The sequence below is a fragment of the Equus przewalskii genome, chromosome 20 (genome assembly GCF_037783145.1).
Source record: "Equus przewalskii isolate Varuska chromosome 20, EquPr2, whole genome shotgun sequence".
In the NCBI taxonomy this organism is placed as follows: domain Eukaryota; kingdom Metazoa; phylum Chordata; class Mammalia; order Perissodactyla; family Equidae; genus Equus; species Equus przewalskii.
The window spans coordinates 32,657,372-32,670,590 of NC_091850.1; the positions used below are offsets into that span (position 1 = coordinate 32,657,372).

Sequence of the window (13,219 nt, forward strand, 5' to 3'; positions counted from 1 at the left end):
TGTGAATAAAAAACTAGAAGAAACTATAAATATTTACCCTGTGAAGTATTTTTGCATGCTGCTTCTCTTTTTATTCCAGGTTGCATAATTTCAAATTTGATTCCTTACACTGACCTTTGAGAATAGATGTTACTTTACTTATCTGTCAATAAGGGCTATAAGGAAAAATCTCTTTCTTATTCTATTATGAGAAATTCTGTACGTTCTTTCAACCTCTTCTTCAATTCCAGATGGAAAGATAGATTTGCAAAGAATACTGATATATTTAGCATGCTCATGAGGATTATGTTATATTATGTCATCTTAATAAGTGACAACATGAAAGCTTGTAGGAAGGTAGCGTTTGCTACCAGCAGCCTACATCTACACAAAAAGAGATGCCTCTTTGAGGTTCCAGTGACACATGAGCATCTAAATATAATCCTTAAATTTGGTGATGGTTATTAAAGGCAGGACTCCTACCAAAAATCTGTTTATTTTTGGTAAAAGAGGATAGAGCATAAGGAAGACATCTTTTAATTTTGACCAGAGAGGTAGGGCTCTCTAAAAGTTAACATACAATTCTGGTTACAGTATATTCTTGGCTTCTCATATTTAAAATAATTTGTTAACTCTGTCATTCATATCCGTGGAAGTGAAAAAATCAGTGGTCTAAGAATCTTTACCAATATGTCAGACATATTTATCTGATTTTTTGAAATAAAAGGATAATTAGGAATTTTGATTTGAAAAGAAATGAAAACCAGCATGTTGGCATTTTGCATATTTATATTCCCATCTGCTATGGTGGACCCAAAATATGACAAAAAATGAAGACCTTTGGTACAAATCAAGTATTTATATGGTTTAATAATATGGTTAAATAGTAATAATAATATGGTTTAATAATAGTACAAACAAGCTAAAGTAATCAGTAAAGAAACACTCAACAATGTCTATAGGATAGATTTGGGGGATTTGTTATGAGCATGTAGAGTCTCTATAACCTTCCAACTCTAGAAGCTCTGACTTGTGGAGCAAGGAGGTAAAGTAGCTCAGTGGGAACAGAAAGGATCTGAACCCTTAACTCTCTTTTATTCACCTTGATCCCTGCATTTTGTTCAACAAATTGAATTACAAGCAAGAGGATGTAGGATTCCACAGGCATAATGATGTGGAAGTTGGAAGATTCAGGATTTGAGTCCTTGTTTGGCTTTCTATATTTTACTCTGCTTGTATGATCCAGGCAGTTGAACATTGCCTTTGGGTTTATGACCAACGTCAGACATTCTAACTATTCTGCTCTCCACATGAGTGACTGCGCATAGAGGGAAGTGTAAGACTCAGAATTGCTGTTACACAGGACATTTGCTTAGCATCAAATAGAAAACTGAAGCTTTTGTCATTAAGAAAGTGAAATCAGTTGGCTGACAGTGGAAAAAGAATGAAGATTACTGCTGATATTGGCCATTGGGAAGTTACTTATTGAAACATTTTTAGAAGTCCATTCAATGAGCGAGTGAATGCATGTGCTCTTCAATACACTAACCAGCTGAAATATAGAAATGTTAAATGACTGAGCATTAAATTTAAATGATGAAGAAGAAAGATGTGCCCAAGGCACTTGTCCTAACTCAGGGAGAAAAGATTATTGCGGGTCATTGAACCAGAGCAGAAGTTTAGAGAAGGTTATCGAGGGAAATAAAAAGGAAAGACACTTTTTCATCATGACCAAAAAGGCCACTAATTGCATATGTAATTTTAAAATGCTCACATGTAACTATTTTGAATATCACTGATGTATTCTGGAAATTAAAATCAAGAAAAAGTAAAAGGAACTTGCAAAATAACAGTAGTGCAAACATATTTGTGTAGCTCTCTAAAAGTAGTCTTTTTTTAAAAGAAATTCTTTTTCTCTCTATCCTCAAGTTTGATAAAGCAGGTTCTCAGTAGGTATTTGTGGTTTGGAGTTGAATGCAATCATTGAGTGACAAAGCATGTTTTGCAATTATTTTTTCATTTATGCCTAGCAATGGCTCTGCGAGGCAGTGGGCATACAGGGGAGGGAATGTAACTGAGCAGTGATGAGGTCAGACAGAGGTCAACTGCCAAGTTCCAATAGTGTGAGACCTTGGGCTAAAATACTAGACTGCTCCGAGCCTTAGTTTACTCATCTGTAAAACAGGGATATAAATAATCTCTGGGCCTCAAGCCTGCTGTGCCGAGCCAGTGAGATAACACACCTGAAGCACTTTGAGTGTCTGGAATAAAGAAACGCTCAGTAAATGTTAGCCATGATGATGCTTTAATCTGATACGGCTGTTTGAAGCGAAAGTGGTTAAATGACATCTCTGAATCACCCATCAAATTAGTGCCAGGAGATTTCAATACTTAAGCTTATGCTCTTTTCAGGAAAAAAAAAAATTAAAGAAATATAAGAAAGCAATATTTTATCAACAGCATCTTTTAAATGACCTTTCAGAATGAATAAAATATTGCTTCATGTTTACTGATTTTGGATGATCACGTAATTATAGGAACAAATAATTGTTCATCCCTAATTTTAAAGGTGTATATGGCTGACAACTTTTATTTTTATGGGCCTTTAAAACGTTACTGTCTAATTATCTTGAGAACAGTGGCTTCGTTGAATTGGGTAGACATTAATTTTAAAGACTCAAGAGAAAGGCATATTAGGAAGATCTGTACGTTAGAGCTTCAAATAGAACCACAATTTTCATGATATTGAAAAAAGCACAGCATATAAATTTTTGGGAAAGCTCCCTCAAAGAAAAACGATCACCAACTTCCAAAAAGCTAACATCAGAAAATATGCAGTTTATCAAATTCCATTAAAATAGTATGCTGGTATGGTACTAAAAATAGAAGCATCTCAAATGGTTCTGTTGGAGATTATTTTTATGTATACATTCTGTGGAAGGAGAAGATAAAGAACAGTGAAGGATAAAATGGAGGAGACAAGGAAATTAAGCATTGCTGTGCACTGTTTAATGGTAATATGCAAGTCTTTTGCCTAAACTTTTGCATGGTTCTGAGATTTAAAATATATTCATTTTTGTATTAATGAATGCCCACCTCGTCAAAATCTAATCTCTATATCTACCTATGTTCTTTTCTTGTTGAACTTCATCTTAGACTATATACCAAGCATCATCAAGGAATTGCTGCATGATGTAAAGCTGGCAGGAGGGGCGTGGGGTTTTCTGAAAAGGAGGAATTACAATGCTTGCCTCTTATTTTTCTATTAAGTTTACATAAGCCAAAGGTAACTTAAGTGGATTTTGTATAAAATCAAATACTCTTCCCTTTAGCCTTTGAGGAGAAAATATGCACCTCTTTCTGTTTTCTGTACTGGCATGATGGACACTTCCACTATGTGGATTGTTCCGTCTCGAAATCTCTGACTTTAAACCTCCTGCTTTCTCTTCTTTGGCTTCCGCATCCAGTTAACTGGGAAGTCCTGGTCATTCTCCCTCTGCAGTTAGAGCTCACCCTTGCTCTTCCTTCAAGATGTGCTTCCGACATCATCACCTCCTTTAGGAAGCTCTGCTGAATGCCCAAGCCCACTCGGCCCCTCTCCTTTCTATTTCCATAATTCTTTGTGGATACCCATTTTATCAGTGAGCTTGCCAACTTTTGTTATGATTATTGCCAACAAAATTCTCCTAAGGCAGTGGTTCTCAAATTTCGCCACATATTAGAATCACAAATACTTTATTAAAAACCAACTAAATCAGAATCTCTGGAGAGGTGAGACGCAGGCCAAGGTATTGTTAAAAGCAGCACTTCTCAAATTTTAACGTGCATACAGTTCACCTGGGGATTTTGTTGAACTACAGATTCAAATTCAATACATCTCAGGTGAGGCGCAAGAGTCTACAGTTCTAACAAGCTCTCAGGTGCAACAGATAGATGCTGTTTATGATAAGTTAGCTCAAGTTGCCCTCAGATGATCATGTAAAACAATCAAATTCCTTATCTGTATCGATATCTACATCTTAAGCTCAGAAAGTCTTGCCCAATACAGGACCACTTCTTCCTACCTGTTACTCCTACCTGCCACCACCATTTTAGGTAAGTAGAAGTATTGAGACTTTCTGATAAATCAGAATTTGTGTTGTCAATATTTCGGCAATAATTGGCCTTCCCTACTTCTATTTGCATTAGATGCCTCTCTCCCTAACCCTGCCGAGTCCAGGTTTCTGTGTTAACCTTACTGGGCACGGTGAGATGCTGAGGAGCATTAAGACAAGAAGAGGAGAAAGGTCTTGCTGCCAATTTGTGCCTTCAGTTTTAAAGTATTATCTTGTCTATTCACTTCCTTGTTACTCCAGCCTCCAGATTCCATCTTCTGTTACTTCTCGGATGCTCATGACTCTTTTTCTCTCCTTCTACACCTGACAGCCCTTTGCTCCCATGCCCATTCTCACATTTTCCTCACTCCACAATTATCATTGTCCACCCTATTGACTTACTCCAAATAATGGGAACCAGTGAACACAAATAGAAATATAAACATGCTAATAATGGAAAAAATTCTTTCTTCTATTTTTAAGAGCAATTTGCTCAACCACATTACTTTTCCTTGGTTAACGCTTCTACCCATTATGTGTACAGATCAATCTTTTCAGTTTCAAGCTTTAAGGCTAGGCTCTAAGTGACTATTGTTTAGTAGGGCTAATATCATGATTTAAGGTTCTATTAGTCTTTGTACACCTTTATGTGACAATCTACACTCCTATTGTTCCCAGAGGGTACACTGAGGCACCCTGGGGTACAACAGGGAACCCACCAACACAAGGAAATATTTTAAAATTTCAAAGGAAATACAGCAAACTTGAGCTCTGTTGTCTAGTGTGTGCTTTACTAGCTCAGGGCAGTTCACAGTTTCAACAGTAGGTGGTGCTACATTCCTTTCGATGATGTCATATCCTATTTACGAAGCCAGGTTTCCTATGGCACTTGCGAAAAGCAAGTACAGTGCAAAAATCAATGTGGAAAAGGAAACAAGGGGGCAGTATTCAATCTGAGGAGTTGGCAGTGCCCAGTAGGAGCTCACATTTACTTAGGAAGTACTGTAACTGTGGTTAAGAATGAAATAAAAATATTATTTTTTCTGTAAATTGATGTGTAGTTTTTTCAGTTACTTGTTTGTTAAAACATAAAAACTTATTACTTTGTTTGGACCTAACTATTTCTTTTGGCTTAAGGACACTGTGAAAAGAATTATTGAGATGTTAAGGGCATTGTGGACTGAAAAAGTTTTGGAACTTCTGCTATAGTCTTATCTCTTTTTTTTTCCATAAGATTCTTGACCTGGTAGATCCAGATAACCTCATCAGATATCTGTTTTATTATAAAGCTATTAACTGTGGACCAACTTGTTGCCATTTGAGGAACAAACTTTTTTTTCTTTTTAAAAATTTATTTGTTTTCTATTTTTAATTGTGAAAAAAACCCCACGTTATAGTCTAATCCTTTTGTCTGTTGATAAAACATAACTCCAAAGACAGATTTGGGAAAACGCCCTGTCAATAGTGCAAGAACGCCTCTTACTTGCATCTGATGTAGCAATGCTGGCAACTATGATGACTTCAATTACCGCCCTTGACTTTTTTCCCAGCGAATATTCTCTTATGTGTTATAACGCCAAGGAGGTGGAGGAGGGGCAGATGATGGTGAGGGAGGGAAATTTATCTCGCTGCCAATAAAATATCCAAATCCAACTAATCGAGTTGAAGCTGTGATTGCGAAGGGATTTTGCCATCCTCTACATCCTCTGCATTTTCCACCTACTGAGAGATCCGTTAATTATCTCATTTTATTTTTGCAATGACATAAAAATCAATATTGCACTTTGATGCATTACAGATAGATTTAATAGAATGTATACAATGGATTTTTATAATTAAGAAATTATAATAATAATTTTTTTATGAACCTACTATGTGCCAGCCACTAGTTCTTGTCTCACTTAAACTACACTGCAACTCCATGAGGTAGGCTTTGCTGCATGCATTTTCTAGATGAAGAAACTAAAGCTTGCAAAGGTTAGTAATCTGCCCTGGGTCACACAACTGGCAATTCGCAGCACAGTGATGCAGCCTTGGATCTGCACGAATCCACAGCTCGAAACTTTTCCCCATGGCAGTATTACCTCTCACAATTATAATCGTAAAACTGATTCCTATGAGGTTTTATCCATTGCTGCTTCTAATATCCTGAAATGGCCTCACCTTTCTTTAAAAATACATGGTATTTTTGATGTAAAATGACATCACAAATTTGAGAAGAAAAAGCAGAAAGGAAAAAGGAGGGGTCAATTATTTAGACAAAGCACTTTTAAAAACTTAATCTTCTATGACAATAATGTTATTTGTGTTGTGGAAAGTGCTTTAAAGATCATAAGATTATTGCTCCTATTATTTTCTTTACAACCATTACCCTATGAATGTAGCACTGTTCAAATTTCACAAAGGAAATGGAGTGAAGTACAAGTAAGTGACTGGCTTTCTTCAGGAGTCACACAGCGTGTGAATTTCACAGCAAATACAAGGCTAGACCCTTGGGGATCTGTGTTGATGTTCATTCACCCCTTCACCGAATACTTCCTCTCCTACTTTATTCTACATTAATAATTCACTTCATTGGAACAATGCCGGGTGACCTCAGCCCAAGCCATGGGTAGGTTTCTTTCATTTATAGTGGTAAATACTTAAAGAGAATATTTGCACACGGTTATTTAGGGATATTTTATAACAAACTGAAGTGTGAACATGCAGCCGTTGGAATCTGCAAAATGTTTGTATGATATCCTAAGGTAAATGGTTTAAAATCGTAGCTGTAATCATAAATGAAGACATTTTATCATCTCTTTTCTGTTCATTCCCAGTTTATGTAAAGGGTGTGTGACAATTATTTTTCTTATCAATACCATGTTATGAAACACAGAACCTACAAAGTACAAACTTGTATTCCTGTTTTTTTTTTACATCTTTGCAGTATGCAGATATTCTGCAACAAAAATGTAGTCGATGATAAAATTTCAGTGGAACCTGCGAGACAGTACAACCAAGCGATTTCCCTGACTCAGCTCCCGGAATCTGTAAGGGCTATCATAAGTGATGCCTCCTCATTCCGCTTCTGGAGTCAATAAAGTGGTTAGATGGTATGTGGAAATAACACCTTTACATTACCATTTTTCTCTTTTGTGAACCTTGTCACAGTGAAATCACAAGCTTTTGAAATGCTTGGTTCTTGTCAATTATTTGAGACAAGAGCAAACAGCAGTAGCAGCGGCAGTAACAATAACCCAATCTAAGGCAGGGGTGGGTTTTGAGGACAAAGGGCTCCATTTGCTCAGAAAACGGGATGGCACTGTAGGTAGCAGAGTTAAGAAAGGGTTAATTTGAACCTGGCCAAAGGACTAAAGCTTAGAATGTTTGCTTTCAGAATAAGAAAAAGGAACCTTCCTTTCCTTACGGTTTAATCGCTCTATTCCTATTTTTAATACATCCTACTTTAAAGAATAGCTGGACCACATTTTTCAAGCTAAAGTAAAAAATTAAAGGATTTATGATAATCCTACGCGGATGGTTGTGGGCGTTTCATTTTCAGCTGGAGCATTTCTCTTTGTTGCAGTGTTAACATCTCTCAGCTTCTTGCTACAGTCTTCTTCCTGAAACTACTCAAGTGGAAAAAAAAAAAAAAGTCTTACCAGATAAGCAACAATTCTTACTGTATTGGGGGTATAGCTCACATCCTCCCCGTCTATTTACTAGAAGTAACTTCTTCAGGCCTTTAAAACCAGAATGTCAAAGCGCCCAGTGAAATCCTACCTTGCCCACATACTGATAATCCGATCCTGTGTATTCTTCCAACAGAAAGAACTGATTCCACATCCAGCTCCTTTTCGAACGGTTCAGCTCATTTTTGCTGTTTCCAGAGAGCTCCAGGGCCCTTTTCTTTGCTGGGAAACCACTAGTCCTCTTAGATAATGGAGTTGAGAAAGTTGGGTAGGGCTGACCGACCCAAAAGAGCAGCAAGAAGTATGGGTAAGTTCTCATTCTGGTGACACAGTCCCGTCTCTGGGTGGTGGGTATGGGTACCCCTCTCCTTGAAGCACCTCGTTTCACTGCACTCTATCCAGCCTCATTCCTCTTCCCTTCCTTAATGTTCTTTGCTTGGCACTCAGAGGATATCTGGAAAGAATAATAACATATCATGCATTTTTAGAGATGCTTAAAATTCAGTGTTAGAGCAAATAAGCGCTGGAAAAAGAGGACAGAAATTTGAATAGCAAACCAACAAAAATAAGTTGGCTATCAATTTTGAAATGAGGAAAACAGTCTTTCAGATATGCTAAGTGGAAGGCATGTGCCGCGTAGGAAGCTGCTGTTTTCCTTTCTCCTTTTCTATCACTTAAAAATCCTATTTTAAGTAATAGTGTTGCTGTAGGTCAACACACCAGAGTGGATTATCTCACCACTTTTTTACCTCTGAGGATGTGGGCCGAGATCTGGTTAGAAGAAACAAGTTTGTGTTTCTGATTCTATTTGCATATTTATCCTCATGAACCAGTCTGCGGCAAAGAATATCACAGACAATTTCAATTCAATTGAAAGTGGATAATGCTGAAATTTCGTGAGAGTGTATTGAGTGCCTGTGATGTGTAGGTATAAATCAAGGCAGAAGCTGTTCTGCAGACTCTTGGCTTCAGAGATGTGCTGGAATAGAACAGTCTCGGTCAAAAAAGATTGGAAAAGACCTTACGCCTTCTCTTCAGGAGGCATCTTAGCATATTGAAGTTTCTCAAGTGAAATTTTGTAACAATGATGGTAAACCTACATTTAATGCAGTATTTCCCAAACTTGACCAGGAAACTTTTTTTCCTCATATGACCTAATAACTCTATGGGATGGGTTAATGAACAACCTACAGAATTTTTATTTAATAGAGTATAAGAATTAGGTGCCAGCCCCGTGGTGCAGTGGCTAAGTTTGCACATTCCGCTTTGGCGGCCCGGGGTTCGCCAGTTTGGATCCCAGGTGTGGACTTATGCACTGCTTGTCAAGCCATGCTGTGGTAGGCGTCCCACATATAAAGTAGAGGAAGATGGGCATGGATGTTAGCTCAGGGCCGGTCTTCCTCAGAAAAAGAGGAAGATTGGTGGCAGATGTTAGCTCAGGGCTAATCTTCCTCAAAAAAAAAAAAAAACACAAAAAACCCAAACAACAACAACAAATTGGAAAAAGAAAAGAATATAAGAATTAAATGAACAATTCTATTCAAATTTCTTTAGGAAATCCTAGGCTTTAATCTCTAAATTTTACTTGTATCATAAGCAATCAAGCCTTTATATTAAAATTAGTCAGTTTCCATGTAATTTTCACAGGTGTATCAAATGTATCTGTCACAGAGCAATCGACTGTGGGATGGTCAGAAATGTCAGCTATCATTATACTTGTGGGTAATAATTTTCCATGACAAATATTCTTTTTCAAGGACATAATCTAGCACTTAAAAAATCCTTGGGTCAGATTGCTTGGCAAAGATGTCGCACATTGGTTTACTATTTTATGTAATTAAAGTAATACATGCCTGTATCTCCATCCTAAACTTTTCCATATTTCCTAAAAAGACAAATCCAACAAATTACTCTTTCATCTTACTCTTTGATAAAGGAAAAGTATTTTCTTAAATAATATTGACAAAGAAATGAGTTGCACTGTAATGTAGAAAATAGTAATTAAACTGATACATTCACTCTAAATAAATGCAAATAAAGGAACACGTTCGAAGTAGTCTCATCAGTATTTTCTATTTCTTTGTGTTAGAAAAGATTTGTTCACTCATCTCCTGTTACTCTACTAGGTAAATGTATACGTGACCAGTTTTTTTTTTTACCCCAGCAATAAATAATTTTAGCTACCTAATACGTGGCTTCGTGAAAGCTTTCTGTTAGAATATAAATGAAATATTTCATAGTGTTCAGCATTTAAAAATCTTTGTTCTGTTATTATGTATCTTTTTGACAGCAGGTTGAGGAAGTTGAAAATTCCACAGGTGAGTAAATTAGTACTGTGACAATTAGTCATGCTGGAAAAATGCCAGGCAACAGTATACTTGTCATTATGTGGCCTTGGTACAGGTGTGGAATGACTGATGCTCAATTAGGTGACAACGACTCTTCTCTCTTCTCGTGGATGGTATATAAAGGGCACTGAGAGAGCATATGGAGAAAAGCCCTCTAAAGACATCTATTCATTTTTAGTAGTAGAGATTTCACTGAGGTTGATTCAGTGGAAATTACATTTTTCTTAATTTCCCACATTCTCCATTATTTGCATAGACAAATCCTGCAGTGAAGAATTACACTTCTGCGGCTGCACTCAGTGTGTGCCCCGTGGTGCTGGCAGGAAAGAGGGATGCAGAGAATGGAGGTGTCAGCTGTTTAAAAGGTAGGCTCCTAAAGGCCATTTTAAAGAAAAATCGATCCCTGTGGGTGTTGTGTGCAAACTCTACAAGCTGTTGCCACTTGAATATTAAATATTAGTTCTTTTTAATATCACAGATACCCAAATGTCAAGTATTTCATATTTTTTTCTGCTTAGTTGTTAATGAGCTTTTAAAGTGATGCATATTTAAGCAAGTACGCTAGAACATCTAGTTTTGCTATAACCCAGCAAGTTTTGTATCAGCTTGGCAGGGTGCGTCCTTGTTAAAAACTCAATGTGCAAAATCACTAAAGTTACTAAAATTACTAAGATCCACTCATATTTGGTGTTCGCTTTTCAGAGGGATAGATTTCTCTGTGCGATTCTATAGTTAAACCCAACAAACTGGAAACTGTTGAATATATAACTTAGCAATTCTCATTTAATGCTTCTTAATAGGCAGGATTGCGTAGTGGTTAAGATTATCAATGCTGGAGTCAGACTGCCCGGGTTTAAATCCGGGCTCTGCCCATTAGTTGCTGTGAACTTGAGAAAATTGCTTAATCTCACTGTACCTTAGTTTCTTCTCCTGTAAATGGGGATAATTACAGTAACTACCTCAGAGGGTGTTGTAAGGATTAAATAAGTCATTACATGCAAAACACTTAGTGCCTGGCACTTAGTAAGGAATTATAAGTATTAGGAGTTATTATTATTCTATTACTATTGTTGTTACTATTATTTGCGTTGCCTGTATATAATCCATCTATGGCACACTGTAAAAGTCTGCAAAAGATAGCACAGTTTCCTCTTAGGCTTAAATATTTTTTATCTTTCAAGAAGCATTTCCAAGCAAGTCAAATTGCTTTAAAATTTAAAGAATAGAAAAAAATCTTTAAAAAAAATAAAAAGGGGGCTGGCCCCGTGGCCGAGTGGTTGAGTTCGCGCGCTCCGCTGCAGGTGGCCCAGTGTTTCGTTGGTTCGAATCCTGGGCGCGGACGTGGCACTGCTCATCAGACCACGCTGAGGCAGCGTCCCACATGCCACAACTAGAAGGGACCCACAACGAAGAATATACAGCTATGTGCCGGGGGGCTTTGGGGAGAAAAAGGGGAAAAAATAAAAAAATCTTAAAAAAAAAATATTTAAAGAATAGAAACACTATAAAAATAAGAATTAGTCCATTTGCTAATTGTTTTCCTTTGTGTGGACTTCAGTTTAGGATTCCACAGTACTTGTGTAAAAACAGAGAAGGGAGAAGCTTTATGCCCACTGCCTGCATGTAGAAGGATATGGGCAAAAAGGAAAGTTCACCGGAGGACGGATTCATTCATAGAATCTATATGTTTTTTTTCCCCTTTCCACCTTTGCTCTGTTCATGTTTTAAAAATCATCTTACTTTATTCAGGTGAAAAATAAATCAGAACTAGCTTCAACTTAGTAATTTTGCCCTGGTAAAGACGGTACTGGACAAAGACATTTTGTAGTTAACATGCTGACATTATTCTAATGTTATGTCGGATAAGAATTTGATACAGTTAAAATGAAAGATATAGATATTTTAGATTATACTTATCTAAAAACATGAAATAAAAAAACCAACGACAAACAATCATACTCCAAGCATGGCCTTAGATGCAAAGCCCAGGATGTTTAAGGCGCTGAATGGCCATAACTTCAAGCAAAGGAAGACAACTTTGAGAAACGTGGGAAGCTGCTGACTTCTGAGCAGTCAAAATACAAGAGAACCACGTGGTGAGTAATAATCAGACGTGCCGGCTCGTTTGGAAGATGTCAGGAAGTAAACCAAAAGGACAAGAAGTAAGGGCATACACAATAGGCACATGAAAAGATGCTCATCGTCGCTGATCATCAGGGAAATGCAAATCAAAACTACACTAAGATATCACCTTACACCCGTTAGAATGACAAAAATATCTAAAACTAATAGCAACAAATGTTGGAGAGGTTGTGGAGAAAAAGGAACCCTCATACACTGCTGGTGGGAATGCAAACTGGTGCAGCCACTATGGAAAACAGTATGGAGATTCCTCAAAAAACTAAAAATAGAACTACCATACGATCCAGCCATCCCACTACTGGGTATTTATCCAAAGAGCCTGAAGTCAGCAATCCCAAAAGTCCTGTGCACCCCAATGTTTATTGCAGCACTGTTTACAATAGCCAAGACGTGGAAGCAACCTAAGTGCCCATCAACAGACGAATGGATAAAGAAGATGTGGTACATATATACAATGGAATACTACTCAGCTGCAAAACAGAACAAAATCATTCCATTTGCAATAACATGGATGGACCTTGAGAGAATTATGTTAAGTGAAATAAGCCAGCAAGAGAAAGATAATCTGTGTATGACTCCACTCATATGAGGAATTTAAAACTATGGACCAAGAACAGTTTAGTGGATACCAGGGGAAAGGTGGGGTGGGGGGTGGGCACAAGGGTGAAGTGGTGCACCTACAACATGACTGACAAACATTAATGTACAACTGAAATTTCACAAGATTGTAACCTATCAATAACTCAATAAAAAAACTGAAAAAAAAAAAAAAGAAGTAAGGGCATACAAAGAACTGAATTTTAAAGTAGCAGTCATGGTTATTTAATCAGGAAAGAACTCGAACATTAGACGCTGGGAGGGGAAAGAATGCAAAACAAAGTAGATATGGTACCTTTTTGCCCCCATCCCCTCATGGCATCAAGAGCAAATCAGTTAGAAATATCAAAAACTCCATAAAAATGAAACTTGAACTAACAGCCTA

The 13,219-nt window shown here is 37.2% G+C and overlaps 1 protein-coding gene across 4 annotated transcripts in view; it reads right to left on the minus strand.

Moving 5' to 3' along the window:
* Positions 1–13,219, minus strand: part of CDH6 (cadherin 6) — a 125,860-nt gene that overhangs the window by 48,061 nt on the left and 64,580 nt on the right. For all 4 annotated transcript variants that reach the window (XM_008536894.2, XM_070587150.1, XM_070587149.1 and 1 more), the window contains exon 2: positions 7,839–8,201. In XM_008536894.2, the coding sequence (XP_008535116.1) occupies positions 7,839–8,066 (228 nt within the window). In that variant the 5' untranslated portion in view covers positions 8,067–8,201. The remainder of the gene's footprint in view (positions 1–7,838; positions 8,202–13,219) is intronic.